The 15120-nt window shown below is 42.1% G+C and overlaps 1 protein-coding gene across 1 annotated transcript in view; it reads left to right on the forward strand.

Moving 5' to 3' along the window:
* Nucleotides 1–14654, forward strand: part of DSG4 (desmoglein 4) — a 31488-nt gene extending 16834 nt beyond the window's left edge. The window contains 8 exon segments of the mRNA XM_004703075.2: nucleotides 207–478; nucleotides 1758–1897; nucleotides 4246–4473; nucleotides 6632–6940; nucleotides 8498–8637; nucleotides 8784–8847; nucleotides 10552–10760; nucleotides 12530–14654. Of these exon segments, the coding sequence (XP_004703132.1) occupies nucleotides 207–478; nucleotides 1758–1897; nucleotides 4246–4473; nucleotides 6632–6940; nucleotides 8498–8637; nucleotides 8784–8847; nucleotides 10552–10760; nucleotides 12530–13288 (2121 nt within the window). The 3' untranslated portion in view covers nucleotides 13289–14654.
* The last annotated feature ends 466 nt before the right edge of the window (nucleotides 14655–15120 follow it).

A 15120-nucleotide genomic window follows, 5' to 3' on the forward strand; every position in this document is an offset into this window, starting at 1 on the left:
CAGAACAGCAGATACGAAGAATAACATGTCGGAAACACCCAATGCACTAATCCTGTTTCGTGAATTTGAAATCTGAACGGCACAGCCTCGGGGCTTCATTTGTCTTGGAAACTTTAGATTACTTGCTTGTTGTGACTTCTCCTTCTAGCATGACTGCTCTTTCAAGGGGTGTTCTGTGTTCTCTCGCCCCACCCCCACCATTTCAGATGCTGGATTATGAACAAATGCCCAATATTCAGCTCAGTATCGGGGTTAAAAACCAGGCTGAATTTCACCACTCAGTGGCCTCTCAGTTCCGAATGCACTCTACTCCTGTGCGGATTCAGGTTGTTAATGTCAGAGAAGGGCCCACATTCCATCCAAGCTCCATGACCTTCAGTGTGCGAGAAGGATTAAGGGGAGACTCCTTACTGAATTATGTGCTTGGCACATACACCGCTGTGGACTTGGACACAGGAAACCCAGCAACGAATGTCAGGTACTAAAGCAGAGTTCTGCTCAGTGCAGCAGACAGTATATAATTCATGTGTTATATACTACGTTCAGAGTTTTGTTTTCCTCTTCTTGTTGGTTTTCTGATCTACTTTAGGAGGCACTTATATCGTTTGCCTTTTCTTAAACTTTGAACTGTTTTAAAAGCTGTAAATGCTCTGAGTGGATAGGAAGAATAAGTTGGTCCTGGAAGTCATTATAAACATCAAAAAACCACCTACAGTTACCCTGGGGGGTCTCTTTGATCTTTAGTGACCATCTGTACTATGCTGGACTGGGCTGATTAAGTCAAATTGTAAACAGTAAGATATCATAAAAGATGAGTCACTGCTTATTCGTTTTACCTGTGACTTTGGGCTAATTTCAATGCTCTGATTCACCTGAAAGAGGAGAAAGATAATGGAAGAAGCTAAAACACAGGTGTTTCTGGGGTCTTATGAGCATAAAGAGAGAGAGCTAGACTTGAGATCGAGAGGTAGGTATTTATTTCAGGCACTAGGACATAGATCATACATGAATTAGATCTATGTAAGAACTACCTTACATAGCTGGGAAAGAACTATCATGAACGATATAGGTCATCTGTCTCTCCTTCCCTTCCCTCTATTTCTCCCCAATAATCTTTGGAGTGAACAAAATCTACTGACTTAGATATTACAATGATATTAACAATTTTAACATTCAGTCAGCTGGAAAGTTGGCAGACTTCAAAAGCTTTATGAAATCTTTCAGTATGGAATGGAGGAAAGGCCATGTGAGATAAATGGTACCATTGTGCTGAAATGGTACCTCGGGTAAAGACCAGCTCTTTCAACAAAGTGAAGAAGCAGCACTTTCCATTCATCAGAGGTAGCAAGACCCACATACACAAGCTGAACAGAGGACACCATGGCCCTGAGCAGGCCCACAACAAAGCGCTCTGGGCTGACACGGCTAAAATCTAGGACATGTGAAAATGAACAAATAACAGTCCCTCGATATTGTGATGATTTAATCAATAGACACGAAATAAATGCATACATTTATACTGAGAATTATAATAGCCAAAGGAGTAAGAATTATGACATTTCTAAACTCTTTTGTGAACATGTGTATTAATATGTTCAATGGAGTATATAATTACACATATTTTTTTATAAGCCAAGATAATTCTCACATAAGGCATGAAGGCACATCGCTAAGTTCAACATACTATAGCTCTTATGTGATGTTAAATGACCAACTTTCACAAAATCCTAATGAAGAATTTATTTATTTCAAAACAGATATATCATAGGACATGATGCAGGCAGCTGGTTAAAAGTTGATTCAAGGACTGGTGAAATACAATTTTCTAGGGAATTGGACAAGAAATCAAAATATGTTACCAATGGAATATACACAGCAGAAATCCTGGCTATCGATGGTAAGAAAGCTCACTGTCAACATTTAAAGAAAAGCTTTACTTTATAAAATAATACATTCTTATTTTGTTGGTAGTGAATTGGCTGAAATAAGATAAGACATTTAGTGGTGTTATAGGGACTTATGGAGAGTTCTAAACATCTTGGATCAAGAATCAAATTTATTACATTTAGCACCATCATTTATTCTCAAGCTATAATTTGTTTGGCCTACTTCCAAAAAGAATTGTATGTGGCATACAATAAAATGATTCTGAAGTGTAACAGTTAAAACAGACACAGTATCGATAAAATGTGGTTTCTGTTTAAGACCTCATCTCCTGCGGATGGCTGACCGGGCTTAGGGAGTGTCGGGCATCTTCCCTTACACTTCGTATGGCACAGGGTCGGTGGGGAGACGGTATAGTTATTTCAGAGCCAGGATGGTTGCTCAGATGTACTATGTAAAGTAAACAATGGATACGGCCCAAGAAAACACGCGGTTGTCCCAAACATAAGATCCAAAGCCAATGAAAAGTATGAGACACTGAACTGACCTAAATCGAACCACCTCTCATGTGGGAATATTGATTTGTACTTCTTGGTGAGGAGCAACAGGAATTTGTTTATTTGTCTATAGTTAATGATTCTCTGAGCAATGTCTGAAAACCCAGCCGCTGGAGAACCAAACAACAGAGAAAGGTCAGTCACCAGGAAAGAATGGAAAAACTAGGTAGCTCAGTTACATACACAGCTCATACAAAATACATACCACAGGATTGCAATGGGTTTATTTCTGAGCTTTCTGGTAGCCAAAGAAAGAGAATGTAACAATGAAAAGCTTAAGATTTAGAACAAAAGCAAAAAATAAACACATGATGATGCCCAGGACATTCGATTCTATATATGTTGGTCTTGGTCTTCATCCTGTGGGTATAACTTTTAATAGCTACTTTAATTGTATAACCATTCACCCAGACACTCATGATGTTTTACTGCGTGGTAGATTTGTTTACATGTGTTCATATCCTAGAAGGACTATTTGAAGAATGAATTCTAACCCTTTTGAGCACACATGATATTTGTATATTGGCCATATATGAATTCCATTAAAAACCAGAGTAAAAGCTAGTCATTTAGAGTGAATGAAGGGTGGAAGGGAAAGTACTTTCAAAACGAACTGAGAGAAAGCTGAAATCAAGGGTCAAAGTTTATTAAACTGGGCACAGGATCTGCCTAGCACAAAGCCATCCAATGATCAGATGAGCTAGACAAAGGGGGCGTGGCCATGAAGTGAGAGGCAAAGCAAGACAGCAAATGCCACAGGGGCAAACGCTGTCAACCACAGCCTAAGGGGCTGGCTGCCACATGGCAGGATTAAAAAGTCGCAAAAGCTCAAAACATTTCAAATAAAACCATCTATGGGATAATCTGATTCTTCCTTAAAGAGAGCCCACATGAAAGGGACACTTTAGTACCAAAGTCAAGTGCTAGATCAAATCTAAGTTGCACAAAATCATGTCAGAGATGTTTAGGCTCTCGTTTCCTCTTATTCCATTCATTCCATTAGCATTCATTATATAAATGACTATTAATTTGACTTTTAGAAATCACCTGTAAAGTGTGCTTTAATTATTTTTAAAATGACATAATAAAATACCCTAGAGATAATGTTCAAATAAAAAAAAACATGAAGACTCCTTGCAATTTAAAAATAAAAATAAGCAGACAAAAACAAACAAAACTTTACTCACACTAAATTTAAAAAGTAGAAATAGAGACTACAAACCAGAACTCCTGGTTTTGGTCCTGTTACCTTTAGAATAAACCATATTAAACTAACAATTGTCTCAGATCAACTAAGGAGAAAATGCTAATTGATTTATACTTCTTTTCAGAAATGCATTTCAAGGAAGTATTCAAAATAAACAGAAGAATCGGAACAACATGCATACACAATTCTTTAATTCCAATGAATGAACACTCTAAATAAAGAGCTTGAAGCTAGCCTAAAAGTCTAGTTACAGGGACAAAACGGGACTAGAGGACATTCAATTTTCTTTGAGGAAAAAACATTTAAACTTGCACCTTAAGATGCATAAGTTAACAGAACGAGAGGAGATAAAAAACATTTTATGTTAGAAAGAGTGAATGGAATGAGCGAGGGGCACAAGTCAGGAAAGCGTTGGTTCAAAGAACTAAGAAGAAGCCAGTACAGCTGTCAAAGGCCATCGTGGCTTTAGGCTGTTGATGAACTAGGAGCACTTCTTCACCTCCTCGCTCATGCTCTGATGACAACAGCATGGGCTATGAAAAAGAATGGTCCCCCTGCCACCATTTACCCCAACCTGCACGATGCTTTCTGTTTCAGATGGCTCTGGAAAAACAGCCACAGGAACCATATGCATTGAGATTCCTGATGTCAGTGACTACTGTCCGGTCGTTTTTACTGAAGGCAGGACCATCTGCATTGCCTCACCATCAATCCTTATCTCGGCAAGAGGTATTAACGACAATGCGTATGGGGCTCCCTTTACTTTCTGTGTTGTGGATGAGCCGCCAGGGACCGCGGACTTATGGGATGCCAGAACCATCAATGGTAAGTAGAATGTAAACTTGCCCATAATATAAGTCCAAAAAGCAAAAGAATTATCAAAATGGCAAATTATTTAATAATGTTTTCTGATGCTATTTCCATGTATCTTTCCGTAGTTATATTAAATGGAAAAGAAGTATCACATTTATATTTATGGTAGGGAATCCTGAGAGTTAGTGGTTAAGTGCTCAGCCGCTAACTGAAAGGTTGGCAGTTCAAACCCTGCCAGCAGCCGGAAGGACAAAGATGTGACAGCTGGCTTTTTGCAGCATTTGAAACCTTATGGGCAGTTCTACTCTTCCCTATAGGGTCACTATGAGTGGAGACTGATTGGATGGCAATGAATTTGAGGTGTTTTTGTATCTAAGGCATTAGGGAAATTTTTTGAATAGAAATCAAAATCATTAATCAATACTGCAATTACAAAGAACAGTATGCAAAAAGCCGTTTATCCATCACTTTTTATAAGTGAATCCAAAAACAATATTTGGCCAGCTTGAGTTAGACCCTTGACTAACTCAATAGATGTCAAAATTCACTATCCGGAACACTTTCAGACATGTGAGTTAAAGGCCCCTGAACCACAGGTAGCCTGTAAATAGATTTCATTTTTCACTCACTTACACGCGCCTTGTTGTTATCGTTATATCTCACTGAGTCCATTCCAACTCATAGTGACCCCAGTACAATAGAAAGAAACCCTCCCGGTCCTGCGCCAGCCTCACAATTGTTCTCCTGTTAGAGGCCCCGGTCACAGCCACTGTGTTAACCCACCTCAAGAGCCTTCCTCTTTTTCCCCGGCCTTCCACTTTGCCAAGCATGATGTCCAGTTACTGGTCTCTCCTGACAACATGTTCAAAGCACATGAGATGAAATCTCACCATCCTTGCAGCTAAGGAGCATATTGACAGTACCTCTGCACGACATGTATTTGTCCTCTTGGCAGTCCACAGTACTTTCAATATTTTTCACCAGGACGTAGGTCAGCTACATTGCATTTGCTGAGCCCACCCTCTGATTAAGCTCCCATTGAACTCCTTCAGACCACTACTAGGGATGTGACAGTTTGGTTCTCAGACAACTGCCAAGTGGATGGTTGCAGACTTGTCAACCCACGAACCAAACTCACAGTCCTCAAGGCCATTCCAACTCACAGCCACCCAAGAAGGCAGCGTAGAACTGCCCCTTTGGGTTTCTGAGGCTGTGACTCTTGGTGGGAGTAGAAACCCTCCTCGTTCTGTGACTGAGTGACCAGCAGTTTCTAACTGTGGGTCTGGAGGCCAGCAGTCCAACTCATCAGCACTATCCCCACCCCCCCAGGAATAATTAATTAGCATTTAACATATTTCTTTCCCCTTTGGACCTGATTTTTATTTGTTCTTGTTTCTGTTTTCTTTGGCTTTCTCTTGGATTTTGGTTTTTCTGTGTTTTATTTGGTTGCTATTATTGAGGGTTTTTTGTTTTGTTTTGTTGTTGGGGGGTCGTTTTATTTTGCTTTGTTTTGCATGATTTTGTTTAAATGAAATCCAGGATAGGCAATCCAATAGAGATAGTAACTAGATTAGTAGTTCCTTAGGGTTATGGTAGGGGAGGTAGGAGGGAAATGGGGCACAGATAATAATGGGGCAAGAATGAAGAAAATGTTCTAATATTGATTATAGTAATGATTGCACAACTTATTTTAATACATTTAAACCATTGAATGGTATGGTATGTGGATTATATGCCAATCAAACTGTTTTTAAAATTAAAATCAATAAATGGAATCATCCAGGTTGCTAACCTAAAGGTTGGTAGCTCAAATTCACTTCAGAGGCCTCTCAAAACCTCCAACTCAGAGTCCTTGACCCCTCCCCCCCAGCGCAATTCTACTCAGGGGCTCCACGAGTTAGAATCATCTGGCATGTCAACAAGTGTGTTTTGTTTTGTTTTAACCATTTTTCCAAAATCAGAAAGATGATTCCTACATACTTGGTGAAAGAACAATCTTATAAGAAGCCAGCATTGCACGGTGAATTATAAATGTTAGGGGGACCAAAAGCACCCGGCCTCTGTTTAATGCAGCCTACAAAGAAGGCCTGAAAGTAGTTTGGGGTGTTCAAGAGGTTACCCTGCAAAGAATTTTCATTTATTATTTTTGGCTCCCTCTCGTCCTTTGTAGGGACCTCCGCAATCCTTACAGCCAAGCAACCTTTGTTTCCGGGCTCTTACCAAATCCCCATCTTAGTGACGGACAGCTTCAACCGAGCGTGTGAACTGCCGCAGATCGTGCACTTAGATGCCTGCGACTGTGACAGCGACCACACGTGCCTGTACTATAGTACCACCAGCATATACACGGGGGACGTCGTCTCTGCTACTAGTGACGGAGGAGATGGCTTTGTCACCGGTGACCGACTCGGGGAATCGAACGTCAGGCTGGGCCCCGGGGGGATCGCCATGATTGTGCTGAGCCTCTTAATGCTGCTCCGTAAGTGCCCCGTCCTGCGATTGGGCAGGCTCGTGAGATGACTGGGTTGAAGGGGCAGCTTCGTGCTGATACAGAAAAGGCTTTGCGTGCCTTGGCAACACCAACGGAGGGGCAGGTCAAGGTGTGCACTTCCCCAGGGATGATAGATGAGAAGGTCTAAGGGTTCATGCGAGCCATATCGATGGCGCCCACACACAAATCGCCGGTTATCATAAAGCATAAGATAAATGTGCAATGAGAATTTTCAGCCAAATGCTGTAAGAGTGGAGAGGCAGAAGCCATGAATTCAAACTGGTAAGTTTCAGAAGGGTGTCGTGCAAGAAGTGGCTTTTGAACTGGGTCCTGAACAGCGAGGCTCTTTCTCCTGAGGTAGGAAAAAATAGGTATGGAGAAATCCAAAAGACCAGTGGTTCGCAACCTTCCTCATGCCGCGACCCTTTCATGCAGTTCCTCGTGTGGTGACCGCGCCCCCCACCCCAACCATACAATGATTTTCTTTGATACTGCATCACTGTCATTTTGCTACTGTTATGAATCAGGTGACCCCTGTGAAAGGGTTGTTCGACCCCCAGGTTGAGAACCGCTGTGGAAAGACTATCTGGAGCAAAGCAGCAGCACAGACGCAGGCGAGGAGAGGTGCAGGTGGGGATGGCCCACCCAGGAGTGGACAGTGGAAGGAGAGACTTGGAAAAGCATCCTGGACCCCGCCAGGAGCTGCTCTGGTCCTCCAGGAACAGGCAGGGAGGAATCAGTGGGGTCTTGAGAAGTCAGGTGACCCTGTTCGCTCTGGTGTCTTTGTAAGTGGGAAGAAGAGTGTGGGGGAAGTGACCTCCCCCGGGCTCTTGATCGAAGTCCTGGGGTCACACAGATGGTTAAGCGCCCGTTGCACGCCAAAGGTTAGTGGCTCAACCATTCTGAGATGCCTGGGAAGAAAGGCCTGGCGATCTGGCTCCCGAAGATGAAACCTTGAAAACTCCCTGGAGTGACCTTGGGCTCTGTCCTGAGTCGAAACCAGCTCCCCAGCAACATGTGTGCTTTTAAGATTGGGGCTCTTCCAGCACATCTGAAGTCAGGCCTTCCTCGGAGACACGTCAAGGACATCACACAAAAATCTCAGAGAGGGGCCCCCTCCCTCGTGTGAGTGCAAAATGTGTAGCCCCTCAGACAAAACATTCCATGCAGTTTAGCTTCCCCTGAGGCTTCTTAGACCCCAGAGGGGTCTGAAAACTGGTTTCTAAATACAACAATGAGTCCGTTTCCAAAGTGAATTGTTAATGTGGATGAGGGCAAAGGAAAAGGCCATCCGTTGGGGCTAGAAAAGTACCAAGAGGCTTTTCTGACAGGCTTTCCTGGCTTTTCTCACTTTAAACAGTCTGTGCCCCTCGAAATGCTTCTAGAGGTATAGTTCCTGAACACAGCTCCTGCCCACTTTGTTGCAATAGGAATTGATCAGACAGGTAGCATTGACAGTAATGAGTGGAGGAGTCAGCAGACCCCTCGGTCAGTGGTCCCCCGCCTGGCAACCCCTTAACTCTTCCTGGTCCCTTTCATGAACAGTGGCACCCCTCTTGCTGCTCATATGCTGCTGCAAACGAAGACAGCCCGAAGGGCTGGGGACCAGGTTTGCACCTGTGCCGGAAGGGGGAGAAGGAGTGATACAGTCTTGGAGGATCGAAGGGGCGCATCCTGAGGACCGGGTGAGTAGACTGCTGCTTTCCAGGGAAACACACTGTTTCGACGGGACTCCAGCACTTCTTATCAACTATAGGTTGCACAAAATTAGCAGATGTCGATGTTTAAATAATATAAAACGTTTATCTTAAATTGTACTTCTTTGTTTCAGGATGTCTCAAATATATGTGTACCAGTGACAGCCTCTAATACCCAGGATCGGATAGATTCTTCTGGTCAGTAGATACTAACATCTATTTGTCTTTTAAAAACTTTCAAAATTTCCCAAGACCCACCTCATGAAGAAGTGCTTTATAGACTCATGGCTACACTCCCGGCCTGGGCAGAATGGCCGGTAGCGTGTCCAAGGCTGTGATTTGAAGGAAGCAGACAGCCACACCTTTGTAGTTCAGTGACCAGTAGCTGAGTGCCTTTAACCTGGGTGCCACCAGGGCTCGCTCCTAAGTGCTGATGATGGAAAGGAAAAGGGTCAACAAATTTTGGTATTCCTATATCAAAATTGGCATGTTCTCTGGTTTGACCACACAGCTTTATTCACAGCCAGTGCTTTATAAAGAAATCTGGCTGGTGAGCTTGCGACATTCCTACTACATTAGTGCCTTGGGAGGAATTGGAACCCTTACTGATTTTTGGAAGGACTTGTCCATTCATTTCCTCGGGTAACAATCATAGAAGATAATAATGAAGAAGCTGAATGTCTGAAGTGGGCACTTCATTTTCCTGTCTTAAACTACTGAAGTATTATAGAGGCCTTAAAGGGAGGGATTCTGGAATGCTTGGGATTGTTTTCCAGATCTGCATGTGCTAGTACTTAGTCCTTGGATGGGATGCTTGACTGATTTAAGCCTTGATGTCCTTGTCTTTGTAAGTGAACTACTGACAGCACCTCCTTCAAAGCATTGTTGTATGGTCTGAAAGTGTGTGTGTTTGTGTGTGTGTGTGTGTGTGTTCATCACACAATACACACACTGCCTGATGGAGTGTTACTTAAGGATACTGTTGCTCTTACAGGTAATGTTGTTAGGTTCTGGCAAGGGAGTGCTGACTCATAGCGGCCCTCTGGGCAACAGAATGAAACACTGCCTTGTACGGAGCCATCCTTATGTTTGAGCCCATTGCTGCAGCCACTGGATCGATTACTTATGTTATGAAGAGATAAGCTATTTGTAAAAATGAATGGAAAGATAAGGAGAAGAAGAGAAAGAGGAATAGGGAGAGGAAAAAGAGGAGAAGGGAAAAGTAAAAGAAACACATGGTCTCCTAAGATTATTTATTGAATTGAAGATTATTTATTAAATGCACACATGCATTCACCCAAACAATCCTATACTCTCCTAGTTTACTAATCCATGACTGTCTAAGAATCGAGGAAAACACTTGGCGATAGTTAAACATAGTAGAGAGGATGTCAATTCTAGGGCAGACATGAGACGTCTTAATAATGGCTCCTTAATCTCCCAATGAAAACCAGACAAGGTTACTATCCCTTACAACGCCCAGCTCTCCCTTCCAATGCTGAGGTGAATGAGGCCTGAGTTTTGGTTTCTGCAAATGAGGATCGGTCTTGCTTGGAAGGATCAAGTGGGTTAATGGGCCCCGGTTTCCCTGGCAGAGACTGTCATGGAAGGAACACACTGGCCCCAGCTCCACTTCTCAAGTTGCGCACCTTGAAGGGGGGGGGGAGTTTGTGCCTGTGTGCGAAGGCAAAGCCCTGTCGCTGACTCCCTTGATATCACTTACATAAGTTTTGTGTTATTGTGGTTTTCATCCCACAGCCTAGCGATTAGGGGTTGCCTGTGTTTGGCTGTTTGCCGAGTTGTCGGGCACCTCTCTGTGCTGTGTCACGGTGCTGGTACGCCGTGGATGGGTCTGCAGAGCGTTGTGAAGAAGCTCAGTGCGTGAGAACCCTGTCTTTTCAGAAATCTACACGAACACCTATGCAGGCGGGGCAATCGCTGAAGGAGGTGCATCCGGCGTGGAGCTCAACTCCGCTCTGGGAACAGCTGCGGGCCTTGTAGCGCCGGGGGCTGCGGGGGCTACAAGGAGGCGGAGTTCAACGATAGGAACCCTGCGGGAATATGCCGAGTCAGGCGTGAGCATGGCTTTTTTGGACAGCTATTTCTCCGAGGTAATCCCTTACCCACAAGTAGATCTGACTTGCTGTTAGGTGCCAGCCAGTCGGTTCCAACCCATGGCAACCTTTGGCATAGCAGAACGCAATTCTGCCCTGTCCTGCCCCATCCTCACATCTATTCCCATGCCTGAGCCCATTGCTACCGCCACCGTGCCCATCCATCTCCTCCATCTCTCACACTGCCCTTCTCCTTTACTCAGACACGATGCCCTTCTCCAGGGACCGGTGGCTCCTGACAACATGTCCAATGTAAGGTGACTTCTTGTCATCCCTCCACGGAGCCCTCTGGCCATACTTCTTCCAAGACAGATCAGTTTGCAGTCTGTGGTACTTTCAGTATTCTTCTCCAGCACCACAATTCAAATGCACTGATACTTTGGTCCTCTTTATTCAATGGCCAACTTTCACATGCATATGAGTAAACAAAATAATTATAATAATGACAGCCAATATTCTTTAAAATATATTCCATTGTTCTTAAGCCTATTCAAATCCTGAATGAAAATAAAAATGCATGCCTCTGGAAAATATATACATAAAGCCAATTTGTGGCAGGATCCTTTTCCGGATCCCACTATGATGCTCATTCTATTCAATTGATGCAACAGGTCTTAACTCTGTGAAAAAGGGTTAGGATTTCAGTCTCCATTTTGATCAATTTTAAGAATCTTTCTCTCTTCCATTTTCTTCTGCTTTTTTATTTACTTTGCTTCCCACAGCGAGAGCAAAGCCAGGAGAATCCTAATCCAATAGGGCATGAAGTAAGTCTCCAACAGGAAGGAAGGAAAAGAAACTAAGGAGATGGGATGGAGAGGGAAGGGAGTTAAGCCTCAGGAACACAGCCTTCCTACGTAGATTTTAAAACACCTGGAGAACTAATTCTTCCCACTAAATCATCAGAACTGGACAGCACAAGCCGTGCGGAGATGGACAGGCACAGAAAGGAATAAGAATAAGAAGACTGAGAGAATAGAAGGATGAGAAAATGATGAGAAAGTTACATAGAAACTCCACTGTGAGAAAGACAGAAATATTGGCTCAATTTGTAAAATTCCTAAGCTTCACATAGCATCATGATTTAGCAAGGCTGTCCCTCTCAAAATTGTGTTGTTGTTAAGAGAAACATCAGCCACCAACTAACCATAAAATATTGATTGGGGGTGGGGGGTGGCGAGTAGTGCAGTATTTTGAATTTCTTTTAAGTAATCAATTTGGGTATTTTTATTTTCATCACTATCTCTCCCCAAACAGCAAATCAAATAGAAGTTCCTGAAACCAGGCCTGTGGACCTACCCATCTCCTCCCAGGTCCCATACACCTTCACTGAGCATGTTGGCATAATTCGTGGATCCTTAGCAATATTGACATCTTTTTATATGCTTTCAGTCAGTTGACCAAATGTCTCTACTTAAGAAAACGGTTAATATTTGAACATACATCAATAGATTACTTATTATTTCTGGACCATCTTACAAACTAAGCCTATAAATTCAAAAGCTTAGAAATGTGTCACCATTTCAAAATATGAACCAAATGTAGACATCATCATGGTTTGCTTGTCAAGTAAGAGATATGCATTTATTAAAACTTCATGCAATGTTAATCCTAAAAGGCAAATCAAAGTACTACGTTTTTCCTCTGTACATTCCATAAAATCATTCTGGATCAGAGGGTTCTTAATTGTTGTAGAGAATCTTCTTTCATTATTTGAAAGAGACAGAAAAAAAACCCCTCCTAATTGCCTATTTTTCTTCCGTTTTTAGAAAGCATATGCTTATGCGGATGAAGATGAAGGTCGACCAGCAAATGACTGCTTGCTCATTTATGACCACGAGGGAGTAGGCTCTCCTGTGGGCTCCATTGGTTGTTGCAGTTGGATTGTGGATGACTTAGATGAGAGTTGCATGGAAACTTTAGATCCAAAATTCAGGACCCTTGCTGAAATCTGCTTAGACACAGAGATTGAGCCATTTCCTTCCCACTTGGCCTGTATACCTATCAATACTGACCTCCCTTTGATTGGCCCTAACTACTTTGTTAATGAATCTTCAGGAAAGACTCTTTCAGAGGCTGAGTTCCAGGCAGAAATGGCAATGCCTGACCCCATAGCTCATGGGGACATTATAGTAACTGAGACTTACACTACTGCCGATCAGTGTGTTCCGCCCACTACAATTGTTTTTGATCCTCAGCTTCCACCCAATGTTGTCGTAACTGAAACAGTAATGGCACCCGTCTATGATGTTCAGGGGAATATTTGCATACCCGCTGAGTTGACCAACACACACAATGTAATCTATACTGAGAGGGTGCTGTCCAGTCCTGGTGTGCCTGCTATGAGCACCGGTAGTATGGCTGATGGTTGTTTGGGGCCATTGATGAGTGGTAGCATTTTGCTAGGGCCTGAAATTCAAGTGGTGACTCCAGATGTTCGTATAACCCAAACCACTGGTTCTACATCCCCAGTGACCTCTCAACGTAGGGTCACACAATACAGCAACATACATTACACCCCACAGTAAGTGCTTTATGATCAGCATTCTATATGGAGATCTTTTATCCAGTAATCACAAACATACATCAAAGATGCATAATGATTGTGCCACACTTAACACATTAATAGTCGATAAACCCTCTAGGTTCAACCCTGCTCTTTATCATGCCTTTTTGGAAGGTTAATATGACAGTATTTTAAAACAGTCTATTTTAATTTTTTCTAATTTTGCATCATATGCCAAAAAGTTTTAAGAAAAATATGGTACATCCTTTGACATTCTGCCTAATAGCACACAATTCGTGGGGAACCTTGAGGTCCATAAAATGAGCCATATAAACCGTTGTGACTTTATGCTTGAAGGTTTAGAAAAACCAACATTCTCTTCATTTACAAGTTATACTTATCTTTAAAGAGGCATTTCTAGTAAAAATGTTTAATTGAAAACGAATGAAATGTTCATTTCTAAAAGAAGATGACACTCCAATCAATAGAGGCATTGATCTCTTTTTAAAGTTTCTCAAAATATGCAATACTTATGGAAAAGAGTTTATCAGCTGAATTCATCTCTGGAAATGTTCCATCCAAAGGAATGATATATTATATATGCACATATGCATATAAATCAATATGGATGAGTTTTTATTGCATTTTATTGTGTTATATCATTAAATGTAAATTAATTTAGAATAGAAAAAAAATTACATGACAACCCTCTAGCAGGAACAGCTCTTGAGGGAAGAATTGGAGTTTTTCTCCCTTACAGGGGATTTTTCCCATACTCATGCTAATTATGCCAGATATATATGATATATGGTTGAATCCCTTTCATTGTCCTGAGTCACTGAACTTTCCTTTAGCAAGCAGATAATTCCCAAATGCTATTCTATATTTATTCACATGTTCAACAAATATTTAGTTAGAAGCTCCTATTTAATAAGTGCTGGCCTCGGCCCTGTGACTTTATAGGTGAAGAATACAGGATTCCTGACTACATAGACCTTTTATTTCTGTTCTGTACCTGAAACGAGACTTTGGGGGTGATAGCTTCAAGTTCCTACCAAGAAAAAACAACAAAATATGCGGTTCATTAGCAAAGATTCTTTTTCTAATGTTACTATTTCTGTTGAGTGAATGAGATGAAAATCTGCACGTAGATTTCTTATTTTTAGTAGGCACAAGGCTGGCTTGAAATAAATTCTAGCAAGAGTTTTATTTATTTCTGTAAAATATGTAAACTATATAGCAGTAACTATAATGTCCTAGTAGGGAAATGTAAATGAAATAAATATGTCAGGGCTCCATTCTTTTGGAAAGAAATAATTGTGCTGTTTCTGCTTATTTTATTTTGTTCCTTTATGAATAAAACTACCATAGAATTTGAGGCATCTCAATCATATGTGTCCAACTCTCATTTTACAGATAAGGAATTTAGAGAGTGAGAAACTGAATGGCCTAAATCCCTTAGCTGCGGTTCCCGAGCTGGGGCCCGTTACTGAAGTCCCCTCTGCTCATATGACTAGTGCACTGAGTTCCATGCTGGAACTTCATCTGACATTGAAAGAACAGGGTTTTGCCCTTTGTATAGGTTTTGCTACTTCCCAATGGGCAGGAGAAGTATTTTTCCAAAAAGTGGGTTTTGTGACATGTGAATGTAGAATACGGAGCCCCGGGATGGTGCAAATGGTTAAACCCTCAGCCACTAGTTGCAAAGCTGGCAATTCAAATTCACCCAGAGTGCCTTTTTCACTCTAGAAGACCACCTATATCCTTCTATAGAGAACAGTGGGACCCAAGACTCATTGGTGGAACTATACAGGAAATAAACCCCCGGTGAACTCCCTCTCTCCACAATTGAGG

Source organism: Echinops telfairi, unplaced genomic scaffold (genome assembly GCF_000313985.2).
Source record: "Echinops telfairi isolate 266 unplaced genomic scaffold, ASM31398v2 ScPeMD7_7400;HRSCAF=8409, whole genome shotgun sequence".
Classification (NCBI taxonomy): Eukaryota; Metazoa; Chordata; class Mammalia; order Afrosoricida; family Tenrecidae; genus Echinops; species Echinops telfairi.